General features: G+C 39.4%; 1 protein-coding gene across 2 annotated transcripts in view; it reads left to right on the top strand.

Moving 5' to 3' along the window:
- The window catches only part of ILRUN (inflammation and lipid regulator with UBA-like and NBR1-like domains), a 90,928-nt gene that overhangs the window by 26,311 nt on the left and 44,632 nt on the right, over positions 1-19,985 (top strand). The window contains exons 2-3 of one of the 2 annotated variants that reach the window (XM_032340576.1): positions 8,873-9,027; positions 15,258-15,455. In XM_032340576.1, the coding sequence (XP_032196467.1) occupies positions 8,873-9,027; positions 15,258-15,455 (353 nt within the window). The remainder of the gene's footprint in view (positions 1-8,872; positions 9,028-15,257; positions 15,456-19,985) is intronic. The other variant, XM_032340577.1, reaches the window with a different exon arrangement.

Here is a 19,985-nt window from a genome sequence, read left to right on the forward strand (position 1 = left end):
AGTCTTTTATTGGAGGTGGTGAACAGAACCCTGTCAAACTAGCTCAAATAAAAATGAGAATCAGTAATGAGATACTGTGAGGATATCTTAGAACCTAAATTAGAAATTCATTTGGTGGTGGGCACCTGGGTGGCTCAGTGGGTTAAAGCCTCTGCCTTCAGCTCAGGTCATGATCCTAGGGTCCTGGGATCGAGCCCCGCATCCGGCTCTCTGCTCAGCAGGGAGCCTGCTTCCTCCTCCCTCTCTGCCTACTTGTAATCTCTGTCAAATAAATAAATAAAATCTTTAAAAAAGAAAGAAAGAAAGAAAGAAAGAAATTCATTTGGGTTTCAGAAACAGCCAGAACCAGGGACTTGAATGTTGTCAGGCCTCTCTCTTCTGGTTGTTCGTGGGTTTGTGGTCTTTTTTCTCTGAAGACTGCTTTTCTGTGCCTTTTCCAGTGGGCAAAATATGACTCTTTAGTGCTCCAGGTACTCAGGGAGAGATTGCTTTCTCTTGGCTCCAGTGCAAAGATTCTCAGGGAAGCATTGAGATTTATTCTGCTTTGGGTCAGGTGTTCATTCCTGGACTAATCCTTTGTGGTTTGGAGCAGAGTCATTTACCAACATGTTAGGTTCTTGTCTTATTTTATATCTGTTCTCCTGGGGACATGGAAGGCGGTTCCCAGAGAAAAGAGGAATACAGCCCTCCTTCATCTGTGTGCCTTTGCACATTCTCTCCCTCTAACTGCTCCTTCACTACTCCTTCAAGTGGTTAACGAGGCCATCAGTTTTGATATTATACCTTTCCCTCAATGAAGCTTTCCCTTGATGCCTTAGTTTGAATTAGGTATTTCCTCCTCTGTACTTTCATAGCCCTTGCTTATTTTTCTTCTCTGACACTTAGCACATTGAGTTGTGATTAATTGTTCCCAAATCTATCTTAATAGACTTAGCTTTTCTTTGTAGTAAAGACTTTGTCTTATTTATCTTTATGTTTTCAGTACCTACAGTCATGAAGGAGTTAAAACTTAAATAAAATAAATGGGTAAATACTGCATATTTACTGATAGGCAGAGAGGGAAAACCTTTGTGCTTATCTTGTAATTTGATCCTTAGATAAATGTTGTTGCTTTCTTTAGTCCTAGAAACTAGTGGGAATAGGAAGTATTTAGGGTGATCTTGAGCATAAGGATTACCATACTCGACTCAAGGTGGGGTGCTATGCATGTCTCCACTTGTTCTTCCATTTGATTTTCCAAATCTGAGCATCACATTGATTGCAGTTGCCATGTGTCACCAAGGGCGAGGGTCTTACATAGGACAGGATCCCACCCATACCCAAGAGTTTGCCCAACTGTTTTTTTCTCCTAAAAATCTTTGATCTTCCTCAACGTGTGGTGCTGGGACAATTGGATAACCACAGGCAAAAGAATGAAGTTAGACTACTACCTTACTCCTTATGCAAAAATTAAAACGGATCAGTGGCGAACAATAAAAGCTGAAACAATCAAACTACTAGAAGAAACAAAGGGATAAATTTGCATGACCTTGGATTTGACCAATATAACAACTTATAAGTTGTTTCTTATATTTGACATCAAAAGCATGAGTAATGAAAGAAAAACTAGATAAATTGGATTTCATAAAAATTAAAGCTTTTGTGTATCAAAGGACATGGTTGTCTTTTTAAAGATTTTATTTGAGAGAGTGCACTTGAGCAGGGGTTAGGGGGAGGAGCAAAGGGAGAAGGACAACCGGACTCCATGCTGAGTATGGGGGCAGACTTGGGACTTGATCTTACCACCCTGAGATCATGACCTGAGCCGAAATCAAGAGTTAGACACTTAACCAGCTGAGCCACCCAGGTGCTCCTCAAAGGACATTATTAAGAAAAAGAAAAACCAGCCTATTTGTAAATCATCTATATTATAAGGGTAAGCTGTCCAGAATATATAAAGAACTCTTACAGGTCAACAGCAGGAAGATAAAAGCTTAGTCAAAAAATGAACAAAGGATTTGAGTAGACATTTCTCTGAAGAGGATATGCAGATGGCCAGCAAGTACATGAAAAAATGTTTAAGGTCATTGGTCATTAAGGCAATGCAAATCAGAGCCATCAGATACTACTTCATGCCTAGTAGGATAGTTGTAATTGGGAAAAAAAAAAGTGTTGGCAAGGACATGGAGAAAAAGGAACCCTTGTACATTGTTGGTGGAAATGTAAAATGGTTGTGCTACTACAGAAAACAGTTTGGTGATTCTTCAAAAAGTTAAACATAGAGTTACCATATGACCTAGCAGGTTTACTCAAAGGTTATGTATCCAAAGAAATGAAGCCATATACTTGCACAGATAGTTGTATATGAATGGTTGTAGCAGCATTACTCATAATAATAAAAAAGTAGGAACAACCCAAATGCCTATCAACAGATGAATGGTTAAACAAAATGTGGTATGTACATAGCATGAAATATTAGTAAGCCATAAAAAGGAATAGAATACTTATTAACATGCTATAACTTGGGATGAAGCTGGAAAACATTATGCGAAGTGAAAGAAGCCAGACACAGAAGGCCACGTAGTATATGATTCCCTTTATGTAAATTATCCATAATAGGCAGATTCATAGAGACAGAAGATTAGTTGTTGCCAGGGAATGGTGTGGGGGGGTGGGATGGGAAAAGGAGGAATGAGTAATGATTACTTAATGGGTATGGGGTGTTCTTAGGGGGTATGAGTGATGAAAAAGTTTTAGAGCTTGAGGGAGGTGGTGGTTGCGCAACACCGTGAAAATACTAAATGCCACTGAATTAGATACTTTAGTTAATTGTATGTTATGTAACTCTCACCTCAATTTTTGTAAAAAAAGGAAAAATAGTTTGATCATGACCCATTAGTCAAAGGCACTTAGAAACTAACCTTCTTCAGTGCTGGAGTTGAATTTGCTCAGTACTTAGAATCTGCTTGCTTGCTTGCTTTCTAAAGAAACAAACACTAAGCCAGTTTTATTATCTCAGATGACAAGAATGCCCAATGTAAGATGACTCTGGGGCTTCCAGATTTAATTTAGTGGTTTATATCATCAAGGACACAACAGTTTTTCCCTCTGATTGCATCCTTAGCTTATCAGGCACATCCTCATTAGGTCCCCTGAGGTTCCTGGTAGGTCTCTTCATGTTCCCAAGGCAGTTGCAGTAATTCTCTTCACTGAATTTTCTTGACTTCCAGGAGGAGGAAAAAAGGATACCTTCTCTCTCTCTCTTTTTTCCATTTGCCTTTTTAGTATAAACTTTTCAAACCTACAGAAAATTTTGAAGAATTGTAGTGTTTACCTTTATTCTTACCATCTAGATTCAACAGTGATGAACGTTTTTGTCATAATTTGTTTTCTCTGTATAAATATTTTTTGAATCATTTGAAAGTTGGCAGACATCAAAACCCTTCATCCTTAAATATTTCAGCATGCTTCTACTAATACTCTTAAATAACCACAACTAAGATAGGAAGAGACTTTACAAAAATTTTTTATTAGTAAAAGATACCTAGCCTATGTTTAAATGTCCTCAGTTGCCCCTGGATGTATCTTTTATAACCCTCTTTTGTGTTTTTAAGGAATTGGAATCCAATCAAGGACTTCAAGGACCATGTATTGTGTTGGTGGTTACGTCTCTTTAAATCTAGGAACAGTGCTACCACCTCCTTGTCTTTTCACGGCAGAATGCTTGTTCTTTACTTTCTATTTGGAAAGGGTATAACTGCTGATGGAAGTTAGAAGGACCAGTTTTAAAAACTAAAAAAATTAATGGATCAGCAAATAGACAGGAAAAGAAGAGAGAAGAAACAATCTTGGACTTGCTAGGGGCTCTAAGAAGCGGGTAAATGCTAGTGTGAACTTACTCCTCTTACTGAAATTTTCTCTAAGTTTTTTCTCATAGTCTTCACATATTAAATAGTATCATCCATGAGTTAATTTTTAGGTTTGAAAATGCTGAGCCTTCTTCAGCCCAATTCCTATTGCCTATCTGCCATCCTCTTTCTGGTTTCATGAAATTCTCAGTTTCTTCATGGTAGTCACAAATACTTATTTTTTGACCCCCCTTTCTTATCTTCTACATTTAATTCCCCTCGAGTTGATGTTGGAAAGCCCTATTAAGAACGTTTTCGACTTTGCTGATCCTTTTTCTAGTCTGATGTTTCAGTCGTTCAGAGATAATTTCAGTCACATTAGAGATAATTTCAGTCACATTAGAGTGGGCTTGTGGCCTTAGCAGAGTATTATTGCCACTCCAGAGGTGAGAAACTTCTTGTGGTTCAGAGTAAGTATTGCTCACAGCCCAGAGATGCTGTTTGTGCTTAACTGGATCAGTTCGTTATTCTGATTTCCCATTTTAATTTGTGTCCAGAATTTGGGTAGTTTTCTTTTTCTCATGACTAATCCGGATCTTTTTTAGTTTCTTATTTAGAGAATGGAAAGAGAAGGTTATCTAATCTTACTTTCCTGAGAATCTGCTTAGTCTTCTGACATCCCCTTTTTAATTCTGATTTCCTGATTTTCTTAATTCTTTTCTGCCCCCATATTTTTGGGTGATGTTCCTGATTGTATATTCAGCAGATAGAAGACTTTCTTCCTTCATAAGATTGGTAATCTGACCTGTGTATGTATACATAGTGCAAACATAAATGTTCTGTGTTTGTGAATTTTTGTTAGATTAGATGCTTGGCCATTTTCAGTAATTCATCTGGGGAGGGTTACAATAATTTGTTTTGTTTTTTTAAAATTTTTATTTATTTGACAGAGAGATAGTACAAGTAGGCAGAGTGGCAGGCAGAGGGAGAGGGAGAAGCAGACACCCTGCTGAGCAGAGAGCCCAATGCGGGGCTTGATCCCAGGACCCTGGGATCATGACCCGAATGAAGGCAGCTGCTCAACCAACTGAGCCACCCAGGTGCCCCATAACTCATTTGTTTATAGGATTCATGAGATGATGGGGGCGCCTGGGTGGCTCATTTGGTTAAGTGTCCAGCTCTTAATTTCAACTCAGGTCATGATCTCTGGGTTGTGAGATCGAGCCCTGAGCCAGGCCCCATACTTAGGGAGCAGTCTGCTTGAGATTCTCTCCTCCTCCCTCTGGCCCCTCACCCCCACAGGTGCCTGTGCACTCATGCGCTCTCTTGCTCTGGCTCTCTCTCAAATAAATAAATAAATAATTTTAAAAAGGAATTCATGATGGTAATTATTATGTTCTTAAGAAAGGTGTTCAGAATATTATTAGGTAATTGGAAAGTTCTGGATAAGCTAAAAGATTTATGCCTTTGAATAAATCCTCCTAATTGATGGTCTAGCATGGGACAAGTTATTTACCTGTCAGTGCATTTGTGGGTTTCTGTATAAAATTAATGTTGGACAATATTGCTTTTGGGTTACAAAATTGCATTTTATTAGGGAGCACATACCAACATCCAAATTCTTCTGCTCCAAATCAGGTTAACCTGATTATCAGTGCATTTGAAACTGTTGTGCACCAAACCCATTTTTCACTGAAGTAGGAAAAGCTGCCTTGGGCTGATAACTTCAGTGGGAGAGACAGTTGGAGATACCCTTTTTGAATGTCTCTGGCTTGCTGAAGTCTGCTGGACTATAAGCTGTGTAAAGGTAGGGGCCTTGCCTATCTTGCTCTTTGTTCTGTCCCTAGTCTCGGGTTGAGTGCCTAGCACATGGGTAAGTGCTCATTATTAGTTAAATATTGGTTGAATGCTGACCCTAGGGCATTTACACACATTGTCTCATCCAGTCTTCACAGCCAATCTTATCATTGCCTAACTTTGTAATACAAAATATAAGCCATCCTTCTGATTAAAAAATTTAGTTTTGTAGATGAGTAAGCGGACATAGATGCATAGCCGCTTGTTCAAAGCTGTTCAGCCAGGCATAGGAGCTGCCTCCAAACAAAGCAATTTAAAATTTTACCATTTTAACCATTTTGCAGTGTACAGTTCTGTGGTATTAGGCATATTCATAGCCGTCACCATCATCTTGACCCATGCCTTTTTCCTCAGTTACACTGCTTGCCTTTGTTCTTCAGGGTCCTTTTGGTTTAGTCTGAAATCAAATTAAAAACTTTTTTGAGCAAAAACTGGAGGAAACTGGAAGTTTAAACTTTCAGACTGGGCCGAATATGGAGTCCCTGTTCTTCCTTTTCCCATTTCCTCAGCCAGTTCTATTTCACATATAACTTCTTGTTGGCTAATAATAGCTGAGTGTGTTGATTTGAACAGGAATACATGCACTCGTATCTGCTTGTTCTCAAACTGAGTTGGAGCTGTTTGGTCTATTTCTGCCAGTGGTTGGCCCAGTAAGGTGGTGATCTAAGTGGTCCAAGTGCCAAGAAGCTGTGTACCCACATTTTAAGTTGTGTACCTGCCGAATGGGTTAGAGCGCCACTGGGCTAAAGTCCACACTTGGCCTTGTACTTGGGAAATTAATTTGCTTTGTCATCCTCCACTCCTACTTCCTGCCAGGAGTCCAGTTCACTACTTTCGGTTTCACTTTGGGCTTTAAAAGTGTTTCTTAATCTTTCTTTGGCTGAATTACCTATACAAAGCAGGTATAAATAAAATAGTTTTGTTGGCTTGGCTGTGGGGTGAGTTGGGCTGTGTGAAACAAGATTTGAGGCGGCCGGATCTAAGTAGGATAAGTGAACGTGTTCATCTTTCTACTGCAGTGGTCTTGAGTCCTTTCTGATATCAGGCAGAGCCAAGTGGTGAAATATGACACATGCTGGGGATGAGAATTGGCAATTGTCCTGAGTGCACAAATAGTTTCTTCCCTCCCAAGTATATTTTACAGCCAAGTGAACAGAAAACAATTCAGCAGGCTACTTGCTGGAGTTCCTGCAGCAGAAAAATTACCTTTATAAAAGGATGGACGCATAGCTTTTACAAAAAGTTTTCAGAAGAACAAAATACAAACTAGGCTCACTTTTCTTTTCCTCATTATGTCCCTAATTCCGAAATGTAAGGCTGATTCCAGATACATTCCTAAGACCTCTCTGTCGGTGGTAGAGGCTGGGCGTCACCAGGTTTGATCAGTCACATTCAGCTACAGAAGGAAGTTGCTGGGAAGACTAAAGTCCAAGCCTTCCTATTGAATGGACAGGCAAACAGGCAGTTTGGCCCCTGGCCCAGCTCTGCTCCGTGTAAATTTTATCTCGTAGGCACACAAGAGGCAGGCAGTTGGTGGTGGTGTAATTCCAGTCATTACTGACTAAAATGACAAGCCACCATTGGGTGAGGCTTGACCTGAGGCAGCTGCTCTAAATAGGCTTGACCTTTCTGGCAGCTGCAAACACCTGGAGGAGCAGGCAGGCCCCCAGCAGAAAAGTATTTGCTGTTAATAGTATGTCTATTGAACAGTTATATACTGTCAGAGCTTATTTCATGCTATGTTTGTGCATAATTAAAAACAACCCACTGAATCCATTGGCTTATGGTTGGGTTATGTTTAGAAAAATGCAATTTGTGTTGTTGTCTGCTGTGGGGACTGGAGATGATGTCACTAGTTTAAGATCTTAAGAGGAGCAGTTAATGTAATTACTAGCAATTTCTTTGATCTCGCTAATGAACACAGCTTGCTTAAACCCCTTAGTGGCATTTGGTTTCTGGCATGGATGAGTGCACTGTCAATCATGTGTTTCAGTTCAATTAGGGACTTTGGTTTGTGTGCTTGGTAGTTCCTTTTGACATAAGGGGGTTTATGAGTAATTAAAAAGAACACCATCATTTATAAAATGGTGCTTCCAGAACAGAAACTACGAACAGCTCATAAACATGTAAATGATACTTAACCTTTTGTGCAACGAGAGAAAACCGTTTTAAGTTCTCACTGAGATCTTATTTTTAACCTGTCAGATTGACACAAATCCAAAACTTTGGAAGAACACTGTTGATGAACAAATGGGGAAATAGACACTCATACTTTCTTGATGGGAGCAGTAAGTGTACAACTTTATGGAGGGAAGTTTAGAATGTATCTGTTAAAACCACCAATGTATACCCTTGGACCCAGCAGTAGTATCACTTAAAGGAATTTATCCTACAGATACACTTGCATGTATGTAAAAACAGTGTTTGCTTAAGCCTGTTTATGGAAGAATTAAAGATTGGAAACAAGCTTAGAAGTAGACATAATGATGTATCTGTACAATGGATACAGCTATAAAAAACAGGATATTCATTATGTACTGACATAGGAATGTTTCCATGGTACTAAAGCAGAGGGCATTGTATAATAAATATGCCACTAATTGTGTAAAAGGGGGAGAAATAAGAATATGTATTATTTGCTTGTATGCGCATAAGGAAGTTCTGGAAGGATATGGAAGAAGGTAGTGTGAGCAGTTACATGTGTTTATGTGTGTGTTTGTGTGTGTAGGAAAGAAGAGAAAGGATGGCTGTTTTTCACCGTATAAAACTTTTTGAACCATCTGCATGTGTTGCCTTTTCAAAAAAATTAAATAATTAGAATATCTTTTAAAATAGAGTTTTTTGAATTCCCATCGTGGTTATAGAGGAGCATTCTCTTAATTGACTTCCTCACCCATACTTGCTATCCTTGTGGGCAAGAGGTTTCCTCATCCTTTTACTGATGGTGCTAAGTGTCTTCTTACTTTTTATGTGGGCACTTGAGAGGAAAGTGCTGCTCAAGTTTGTTGGTCTTGGTGTTTTTTCTGTTGATCCTCAGAATCAGTGACTCTAAAAATTTATATACCAGAAGCCTGTGTTCCAATACCAAACTGTGAGAAACAGGCTTTTTCCATTTGTTTTGACAATCAAGGTAATATACCCTGGACAGGACTAAAGTAAAATCTTTTGCCTTTTCTTTTTGTTTGTAGGAACCTACAAGCAGCAATTGGCGCCTATTATGACTTTGAGAGCCCAAACATCAGTGTGCCCTCTATGTCGTTTGTTGAAGATGTCACCATAGGAGAAGGGGAGTCGATACCTCCTGATACTCAGTTTATAAAGACATGGCGGATCCAGAATTCCGGTAAGTGGATAACGGGCAGTTCTTCATTGCCCTATTTTCTTTTTTTAGTAGTTAAAACAAACAAGGAAATGTTTTAGCTTAAGTTATATACTTTTGTAACTGAGTTTTTTCTTATACATGATGTAGTACTTTTTTTTTTTTTAAGATTTTATTTATTTAAGAGAGATAGTGGGAGCGGGCGGAGGGGCAGAGGGAGAGTGGGGAGAAGCAGACTCCCCACTGAGCAGGAAGCCTGATGCCAGGCTTGATCCCAGGGCCCTGGGATCATGACCTGAGCGGAAGGCAGACTGAGCCATCCAGGCACCCTGATGTAATACTTTTTTGTACTGGTGTGATGACCAAACGTCAGTGAAATGTCCCCTGCCCTAGATCAGGAAAAAATAATCCAGATCTTTTTTTTTTTTTTTTTTTTTTTTTAAATTTAGGTCTTGATGGTCTCTAAACAATTCAATATTCACTTGATACCAGGAACTAGGCCTGTGTGTGGTGGTGGTATTATCTCCACCAGTACAGTTCTACTCCATCATTTTAATTCTGCTCTAATTAATCTTCCAGTTCTTTCCAGCAGGCTAGAGGAGGTACATCCTTGAATAGAACAAGGTGGTTAGAAAGAGCTGCGAGCATCTGCTCTTTTGAACGCTCTTTTCTTTGTAGGTGCAAGGATGATTCTTTATGAAATTTCATTGAGATATCTCTCTGAAATGTTAATACCAACTTTGAAAAATAGGGTAAGAAATGTGGGATTTTCTCAGAATGGGAAAGATGGAAAGATTGAGAATTTTTTAGAAACATTGTTGTATTATACTGCTGACTTTAAGAAAAATTAAAAATAAGTTAGCAATAGTTCTTTGAAAGAAGGATCTGAATATGTGTCTGGTAACAATTATTACCTTTTGCTTGTTAAATTCTTTTGTAATGACTTTTTAAATTTGAGTGGGTTTAGTGTTGCTTGTCTCATGCAATAATTACTCATGCTGCTGATCAGATCAGAATGCTTTAACCTCCTTGTTACTGAGGACTTAACGAGGAATTCTGAGAGATGGAAACTAGGCAGAAGGCATATTTAGCTAAAAACCTGTGTGTGGGGGGGAACCCTATCTAGCAAGGTGATCTGATGTGAGTTGATGTAATAAACCTGTAAAAGTGACCTTTTATTGACTGTTTACTTTTTAGTTCTTTGTACTTTAATTTTTTTATGATGGGGAAAGATTGACTAAGCTAGCCTTTTATATAGTAATTAATGTACCAGATTGTTATTCTTAGTTTTTCTGACTTAATTAAAAGTAACTCTCCCTTGGATGAAAGTTTAGTGTGTCACTGAGGAAACGCATATAATCTGGATCAATCCAATGTTGTAGATGACTGGAGACATTCGTGGCTTTGTAAGATTTTCATTAGCTTCTTTTCCCTTTTGGTTGTAACAGTGTAGGGCATTGTTTGTTTGAGAGACACTTGGCTATATGGAAAAGTAGCCATGTTTTCTATTTTTCTTGAAGTTCTTTTTTTCAAAGCTTAATTATTTTTTGCCTTATTTCTTTCCTTTTGGGGGGGTTTAATTTCTTACTTTTCCTGATGTGGGCTTTTAAAAATATAAAATAATCCCTCTCTTTCTTAAGATCTTACATATTTATATATGTATGTATGTGCTCAAGAGTGAGCGCACATGGGGAGGGGCAGTAGGAGAGGGAGGGAGAGAATCTTAAGCAGACTCTGCACTTAGCAGAGCCCGTCTCAGATTGACATGAGACTCGATCCTGTGATCCAAAATCATGACCTGAATTGAAATCAGGAGTCAGGTGCTTAACTGACTGAGTCACCAAGGTGCCCCTGAAACAGTCTCTTAAGTTCAGCTTCTGTTCATCATGTTTTTTCTCGGAATTACTAAAACCTGCTAGTTGCTAATCAAAACTGCTTTTGAAACTTCACATGAATTCAATTTTATTTGGTTAAAAAAATTAAGACTTTGGAAAAAAAAAAAAAAAAAATTAAGACTTTGCTTATTTATAGTGAAAACACTTAAAATGGCTGCCTTTCTGTGAATTCTTTATAGTGTTTTTAAATATTAAAAGTTCTTAGAGTACCACTAAAATATTTGAGATACTCTTTTGTCGCAGAAGTCATTTTTTATGTTAGAAATCTCGATACATCTACTCACTCTCCAGGCAGTTCTTCATTTAATGGGGGATTGGGAGGGATTGATATAAAATGGTTAAATGTCAAATCAGAACCCCAAAAAGCCTACCTTTCTTTCACGTTGGAGAAAAGCTGTGTTGGTGGGGCTGGCTGCTTTTTCCACTTGGTATTGCGTGGAAAGTCCAGTTTAAAACAGCCTCTGGATCTGCAGTCTTTATTCCTGTGAAAGGCCATTCTTGTGCCTGAACACTTCTTGAAGAGTTGGGCAACAATTGGCTGGCGATTTTACCCTTCAGGTTACTTTGAACACATAGTGTTTTTTTTTTTATCCTTTTGAAAGTTGTTCATCCTTTTTCAAATAGTTTTGTATCTATCAGCTACATGCTTACCATTTGATTAAGAAGAACCTGGCCTTGTATAACTAAGCGATAGGTATGTTAGTAAAGAGAAACAGGGAAAGCACGCATGTGTACTGTTCTTTAGCATCATTCTCATCTGGCCTATAAGTTCTTTCTGGAAGTAGAGTAACTCAGAAATACAACAGGCCTTAGCTATTTCTCCTCTGGCTCTCTTACTCTCATTCATAATCTTCTCTTAAGAGAAAAGTGCTCACTGAAATAGTTTCATAAATAATTTTCATGGTATCTCTCTGCTGTCATGTTTTAGGCATGCCAGGCATTTGAATATACAACAGATGAGATTGGCAGGAACTACATATAGCTGTCCTGGCAGTTTCCCCAAAGAAGCTAATATCACACATTGTTTAAAATTCAACTTTTAAGACCATGGAAAAACAGAATCCAGACATTTAATGACTTAGATGTGGAATCCCAGGACGCAAGCTTTTGGCACCATATAAATTTTAGAAGCTTGGGAACCTTGAACAGGAAACCTTACAATTAAAATTGAAAGTAAAAATTTGAAAATGCCCCTCCAATGTGAAAAGGAACAATTTCCCTCATCAATGCTTTAGCTTCTTATTTGTTACAACCACCCTCTGTTTTGCAGTCATCATGAATGTTAAGCTGAGCACGTTATGGCAACACTGTTATTTCTTGGACTTTGAGGAAGTAGTTGGTGATTGTCATGTGAGGCAGTGGCTTCACAGTCAACTTTATTTTTTATGAACATAAAGCATGAGTTGAGAAAACTTGAAAAAGAACAACTGTTTTCTCCATTTACTTTTGGGTCCTTAAAATAGTTAATTTCTCTGCCTTTCTCTTCAGCTGAACTGTAGAGAAGGTAATTCTGCTTCATCCATTTAGCAGATGTTGTTATATTCCAGTCACTTTACATCAGGTATGGGAAGAAAATGGTGACAGGATCAATGACGTTCCCGTTTTTGCCTGCAGCTCAATTTGAAATGCAGTCTCCAAACTTCTAGGGATTAAAAAGAATAGGGGATCTTCATTAAGGATTATCTTCCTCATTGATCTTCGGATGTTCATTGTTATCTCCCAACTGTTGGTGTAATCACTTATCCCTAGTAAGTCAAGGCTTTCTGGAACTGATGGACTTTTATTTCATTTTTGCCATGTTCTCTGTCATCTCAAAATTGCCATGTCAGGTTTTTTTTGTTTTGTTTTTACTTTTTTTTTTTTTAATAAAATTATATTCCCATGATAACTGAAGAATCATAGCCTTGATCATATGTGTTTTTGTGATACTTAACTTGGAAAGTCATAAAACATAGGTTAATCTTTCCTTTCTTCTAGATGTATCTGTCCCCCGCATCAAGCCAGTTTGTAACTGAGACTTAATTTGAAGCCCTGTTGTATTACATTTCTCAAATTCAGATTTTAGGTATGCTGATGGTCCATATAGCTTAACACTATTTCTCTTCTTCCTCCTTTTTTTTTTTTTTTTTTAAGTTTTATTTATTTATTTGACAGATCCCAAGTAGGTGGGACGGGGATGGAGGTGGTAGCAGGCTCCCTGCTGAGCAGAGAGCTGAATGCTAGGCTCCATCCCAGCACCCTGAGATCATGACCTGAGCCTAAGGCAGAGGCTCAACCCACTGAGCCACCCAGGTGCTCCTCCCTTCCTTCTGTATTAAGAACTGGTATCTTTAACCTTTTTAGAGTTACCTGACTTACTAGACTGTAAGAGCTAAATGTTGTAGTGAGTGCTTGGTAAGTCTCAGAAGGTAAATGATTGGTTCTTCACTTTACAGCAAATTAACACCTTAGAGTTGATGGTGGATAATTCATCCAATTTTTTCTCCAACAAGCTCTCCGGGCACCACATGAATAAAGTGTCTGGCGTACTAAAAAATTAGATCAGGACCCTAGCTGCATAACTTGTTAATCCCTTAATGTTTACCAACTAACTTGATCTCTGGGGAGCACAGAAGCACTCCCTCTTTGCATAGCTGAGAGCTCTGACTGCCTCAGCTGCTTGTGCTTGTCTGCTCGGGACGGCCAAGTATTTCCCGCACCCAGACAGTCTTGGTTTTCCTTACTTTCTTAGAAGTTCAAAAATAGACACATTCTTGGGTTTTCATACAAACACATGTTGTCTTGTTATGGGTGTTGTGCATCTGTGTGTGTGCATTTGAAAGAATAATTGTGAATTCACCCCTAACACAGCAGTTGAATTTTCCTCCTGGATCTGGGTCTTTAAAGAGACTGACATTTTCCAAGGTCCTCCATGCCAGCTGCTACTATTCTTGACCTCAGACAAATATGCTTTCGCCAAGACCATAGGCCCCAGAAATGTGAAACAATTTGCATGTCTGGCCAGGGTATCCTCCACAAGCTTTCCACCAGCAGCAGTTGCCCTTTATGGTGTTAACTTAAGAGGGCACTTTGCTGGCAGGTGTGTTTTTAAGTGGGTCTGACAAAACACTGCCAACTTCTTCCTCTGCCACCCCTTAAGGTGCAAGAGCCACAGAGTGTGCCGCTCATTACGGGGCTGAGAGCTCAGCCGTGTAGCTGTAGCTGCCTTTCTCTCTGGTTTGCTTTTCACTGGGTATATCAAAACCAGTCTGGCACTTTGAGAACAAGGAACCAAGGCATCCTAGAATACTCTCAGGAGACACATTTCAAGTGTGCTTTGTCCTTAGATTCCTGCCATGTCCGCCTTTTCACGGTGATTTATTTTTATAATGGATGTATATATACCCCCAAAAGATACAGAGGTTTCTGTCTACAGTAAAAATAAATATATTGAAGAGACTTCACTGGAAAGATAACCTCTAGTCTCTCTGTGGCGCTGTGACTTGTCAGAACAAGCCAATATATGGATTGCTCATTTTGAATTAGTTTGCATGGAAACAGGTACACAGAAGGAGGGACCCAAATAAGATCTTTATCACTCCCAAAGGAGGAAAGACATACCTGCCAGTGCCTTGTCCCTGTATTGCCATTCCTGTCCTTTGTACCCATACTTCTGGCTGGTATCATCACCTCTGAGACCACAGTTAAGTGTGTTTTTACTAGGGGAGTTTATCCCATTACTGTTTGAACCTGAAAAGGAAACTTGCATTTGACTCCTCTGTCTCGTATATGCAGAATCTCTTGCACCTTGGTCTTTTCATAGTTAAGGACTCCAGAAGGAAAAGTCGTACATCAGGGGAAATATTTTAAAATGAAAGGAATATAGAAATTATCCCTCACATGTTTCATCCACTTGCCTTGATAGAAAAACTGGGGATAATCAGATGTATTTTTACTTAGAATGTGAGCTTAAAAAGTTCTCGTGAAAATAGGCATGTGTTACCGCCTAGTGAAGAAAGCAGGCCTCCAAAGATGTGGGTCTGTGCTTCATTTCCATGGCTCTTCGTGAACATCATTCTCAGATTCCATGGATTCAGTGTAATGTGTGACCTCGCCCGGGGTGCCCTGAAACGCATCTTCTTGAGGAACTGCCTTGCTTTGGTCATATGTGCCTTATCTTAGGGATAGACTGTTGGTCAGAGGTTGTTAACTCTGATAATTCCTTCTGGCCAGTCTTGTGACATTATGTAGCTCAAGGATATGTGGCTATGTTCACGTATGTGCAAAAGAGAGAGAGCCCTCTTCTACAGTTTTGTAATGAACTGCACCCATCCTAGGACCACTAATTGCCTAACATTTTTTTCTTTTGCTTGAACTCAGGGGCAGAGGCCTGGCCTCCAGGGGTTTGTCTTAAATATGTCGGGGGAGACCAATTTGGACATGTGAACATGGTGATGGTGAGATCGCTAGAGCCCCAAGAGATTGCAGATGTCAGCGTCCAGATGTGCAGCCCCAGCAGAGCAGGAATGTATCAGGGACAGTGGCGGATGTGCACTGCTACAGGACTCTACTATGGAGGTGAGTATGTCCTTGTGCAGCCCAGGGTGAAGGAATAAAGGTAACGTCTTACAGCATTCCCAGCATTGCTCACAGAGCCTGTCAAATGATATAAAAAGGCGTGGCCTCTTTCATCTGTCACCCCGTGCAGGTAAATGACTTGAATTTAATGACCGCCTAATTGGGTCAGTCTAGTGCTCTCCCTTTTACACTGGCACTTTAGTTAAAATTTAGTGAAGTGTGTGAGAGATCTATATCATGCATCTCTAAATAGCAATTTAGTAGCTCTGCTCTTTTTATTATACAATCTAGTAGGTGCTGTAAGAATACTGAAGGCAGTCCTGTTCTCAGAGTCTCTAGATAGAAGTCCTCTAAAAAAAGATAATGCTCAAAGTGTGCGTCCTTCTCCCAAGCAGAGCGCCCATCAGCACCTGTCTCCTCTTTGTTGCCATACTCACTGAGCAGAGTGAGCTGCACTGCCTCTTCTTTCCTTTTTTTCGTTTGTGCTTCAACCCTGTCTGTTCTTTACGCACTCCAGAGAAATGAAAATCAGAGACTACTTAGTTTCCAAATCCAGTAGCCACTTAGTCTTTATACTAATTGACTAATTGACTGTCATTTGACACCATACTCCAAATGTTTTCTGAACTGTGTACCTTCCTAGACTCACCGGATAACTGTCTTGTTTCTCCTCCTCTGATTGATCTTTCTCTGTCTCTGTCTAGTCTCCTATTTGCCCTGGGATTGTTAGATTCTGAGCTGGGTCCTGTTCATGGTCAGTGACCTCATCCATCCACATGGGTTCAGTGGCTCTCACCACTACAGAACATAGCAATGTTCAAATTCATATCTGTGGCTGCAGACTCTCTTTGGAGCCCCAAGCTTGTGTTTTAACTGCTTATGGGCAGAACACTTGGGTATCTTGTAGATTTCTGAATCTTAATGTCTCCCAGGCAAAACTTAACATTCTTCTCATCAGCACCCCATTGAGGTGATCAGGCAGGAACCTTGGAGTCATCTTTTGTTCAGTCTCAAAACTGTTCTTCATCACAAACCAGTTCCTGTTGATTCCACTGTATCCCATGTCCTGGTAATCCAAAGAAGAATAAATAGTAAATAGTTCCTGTCTTCTGGGAACCCTTAACTGGACTCAGAGCCAATGGGGACTTTGGCATGATTTCAGGGGGTTCTGGAATTAATGTTTTTCTATATGTTCCACGCATATAGTGGAACTTTATGGTGGAAACTTTACATTTTTTTTATAGCCTTGGAAAATTTTAATGTTAGAAAGGGTGTCTCATAGTGCTTATATGACATTATTCTTTGCCTAAAACCTTCATGCCTACTGTACTGAAGCCCAGTTCCTTGGCGTGGGGCTTAAAGCTCCTCACGATCTGGCCTCGTTTTCACTTTCATCGTCAGTCTCCTCTTTACTCCCCCACAGCCAGTCCCCAAAGACACCACATGCTTTCACTTCACCATGCCCTTGCTTGTGTTGTTCCTATTGCCAGAAATATCTTTTCTCTTCTTTCCAGTAAACTCCTGCTCATCCTCAGGGCCCTGATGAAATCACCATTCCTCCCTCCCCTTTCCCTCCTTGCTTACTCTCCTCATGACCCCATGGAAATTTGTCCCTCCTTTTTTCATTAATGTTGTACATGGGCTTGTTATTATACTTCACACGTTGTATTTTAGGTGTTTACTTACTTTTCTCTCCTACTAGACTGTGAACTATATGTTGAATGACAAACGACTGTGCAATCGTGTATCAGAATGTAGAATTTGTCCCTTCCCTTCCGGACTCTCTTTGCAAGCCACTTTTTTTTTTCTTTTTAACATAAAATGTATTATTTGTTTCAGGAGTACAGGTCTGTGATTCATCAGTCTTATATCATACCCAGTGCTCATTACAACACATACCCTCTGCAATGTCTGTCACCTGGCTACCCTACCCCTCACCTGTCTCCCCGCCAGCAACCCTTAGTTTCTTTTGTAAGATTAAGAGTCTTTTATGGTTTGTCTCCTTCTCTGGTTTCATCTTTTCATTTTTTCTTCTCTTCCCCTATGATCCTCCACCTTATTTCTTAAATTCCACATGTCAGTGAGATCATATGATAATTATCTTTCTTGATTGACTTATTTCACTTAGCACAAACCCTCTGGTTCCAACCACGTCATTGCAAATGGCAGTATTTCATCCTTTCTGATGGCTGAGGAATATTCCATTGTCTATATATACCACATTTTACCCATTCATCAGTCGATGGATAGTTTGGCTATTGTGGACATTGTTGCTGTAAACATTGGGGTGCAGGTGCCCCTTTGGATTACTATATTTGTATCATTGGGGTATATACCCAGTAGTGCAATTGCTGGGTCGTAGGGTAGCTCTATTTTCAACTTTTTGAGGAACCTCCCTACTGTTTTCCAGAACAGGCCACTCCTTCTAATAACCTTTGTACCTGCACAGTTGGAAGTACAGTTGACCCTTGAATAACACGGGGGAGTTAGGAGTGCTGATACCCCTGCACAGTTGAAAACTTTGACTCCCCAAAAACTTTACTAATAGCCTTGTTGAACAGAAATCTTAACCAATAACATTAACAGTTAATACGTATTTTGTAGTTATATGTAATATATATTGTGTTCTTAAAGTAAAGTAAGCTAGAAAAAAAAAATTCAGAAAATTGAGAGCAAAAATACATTTACAGTACTTTCTTGTATTTATCAAAAGAGAAAAAAGAAAAAAAGAAAAAAATCTACATATAAGTGGGCCTATGAGGTTCAAACTCACATTGTTCAAGGGTCAACCAGTTTCTACCACTGCTGAGCTCCCATTGCATTTTCTTCTTCTCCCCCCCCCCCCCCACCATTGCATTTTCTCTGCACCTCTTACTCCCTTGCCTCTCTTTGGCACTTTACCTCTTTCTCCCCAGTTATTTGATGAGTGTCCCAAATACCTTTAAAACTTAAGGTGATACATGTCTTATTTTTCTATGTAACTTCAAAAAGCTGAGCCCAAAGCAGAGGGGAGATTTTTTTAAAAGAATGCCAGTGTTTTTAAGGGAGGAGCATGACCACATATGTGACTTAAAAAAAAAAAAAAAATCTCTTTGATGCAAAAATAATTGCTTCTTACTGTTCTCTAGTGTTTGAGATCTCTGGTCGTGTGTGTATGTGTATGATTCAGTGTTAAGATAAAAATAATTATCACTGTGTTGGCCCTTAAAATTTATATTTGTAACATTCCCTCCAATTCTAGAAGTAGTTGGGGTATAAAATATACTAGTTTTGGAGGCAATAAAGAATTTAAAGCCTTTCTTGGTCATATAATCTGTGAGTTGTTTCTCAGGATTTTGTGAAATCTAATACTTTCAAGAGATCTTAATAATAGATCTGGCTCCATGATTTTCAAAACATTTTAAAAAAATCAATAGAACCCTTTCCTTTATAAGAGCATATATGAATGCCCCCTCAAATAAAAGGAAAACCTAAAAATGAAACTGGTTTTGTTGAATTGGGAGCCTTCTTAACCCTTGTTGCCTGTTCAGATGACCTCTTGTGCTGTGTGGTATAGAGTTTGCAAACAGTTCATCTTCTCTGGTAAAGAATTTAATTTCATTGCACAAATTACTATTTCATTGAATCCAGATTACTCTTGGTTATAACACATCCTTATAGCAGAGATGGTAAATTTCAGGCAGAATGTGAGAATAGTATACATAAAGCCACAACTATTAACATGTAAAAGAAAATAAACTGCCTTGTTAACTGTGATTGGCTCTTCTCAGTTTTTCTGTGAAGTCTCACCTTGCAGGCTCATAAAGTGTGGCGTAGTGGGAAGAGTTTGGAAAGTCAGCTTAGGTTGCCTGGGCATAAACTTGGACAAGTTAGGTAACTACTGTGTCTCATCTTTCTGTCTTAACAACAAAGCTTGTTTGTTTTGTTTTTGGTGGGTGGTCTCCTTTACAGTCTTTAGATGGTCTTCTCTGGAAAGTATCATTTTCTTTATTTGTATAAAAACACTTATGTTTCAGTTCATTTCTCTTCCTCAAAAGGAATTTTTGCTATATTTAATAATTTATAAAGTGGGTCCCCCCCCCCATTTAAAATGGATTGTGCTCTCTCAGTCTCTCTTGAGAGGTGCTTTTGGCGTCTTGTGTGGACAGTTCTTCATTATGTGGGGCATGTGTATGCGACCCTTGGCCCTCTCTCACTAAATACTTCAGCTTCATATATTCATTTTTCCTGGCAACCCTCCTCTTGAATCACACATGTTTCTTTTTTCTTTTTTTAAAGATTTTGTTTATTTATTTGACAGACAGAGATCACAAGTAGGCAGAGAGGCAGGCAGAGAGAGGGGGAAGCAGGCTCCCCGCTGAGCAGAGAACCCGATGCAGTGCTCGATCCCACGACCCTGGGATCATGACCTGAGCCGAAGGCAGAGACTTTAACCCACTGAGCCACCCAAGTGCCCCACGACACATGTTTCTAACCCCCTTGGTTGAATACCACTAAGTACCTGATTTCCTGGCAGATTGATTTTTCAAG

The sequence above is a fragment of the Mustela erminea genome, chromosome 4 (genome assembly GCF_009829155.1).
Source record: "Mustela erminea isolate mMusErm1 chromosome 4, mMusErm1.Pri, whole genome shotgun sequence".
NCBI classification, from domain to species: Eukaryota; Metazoa; Chordata; class Mammalia; order Carnivora; family Mustelidae; genus Mustela; species Mustela erminea.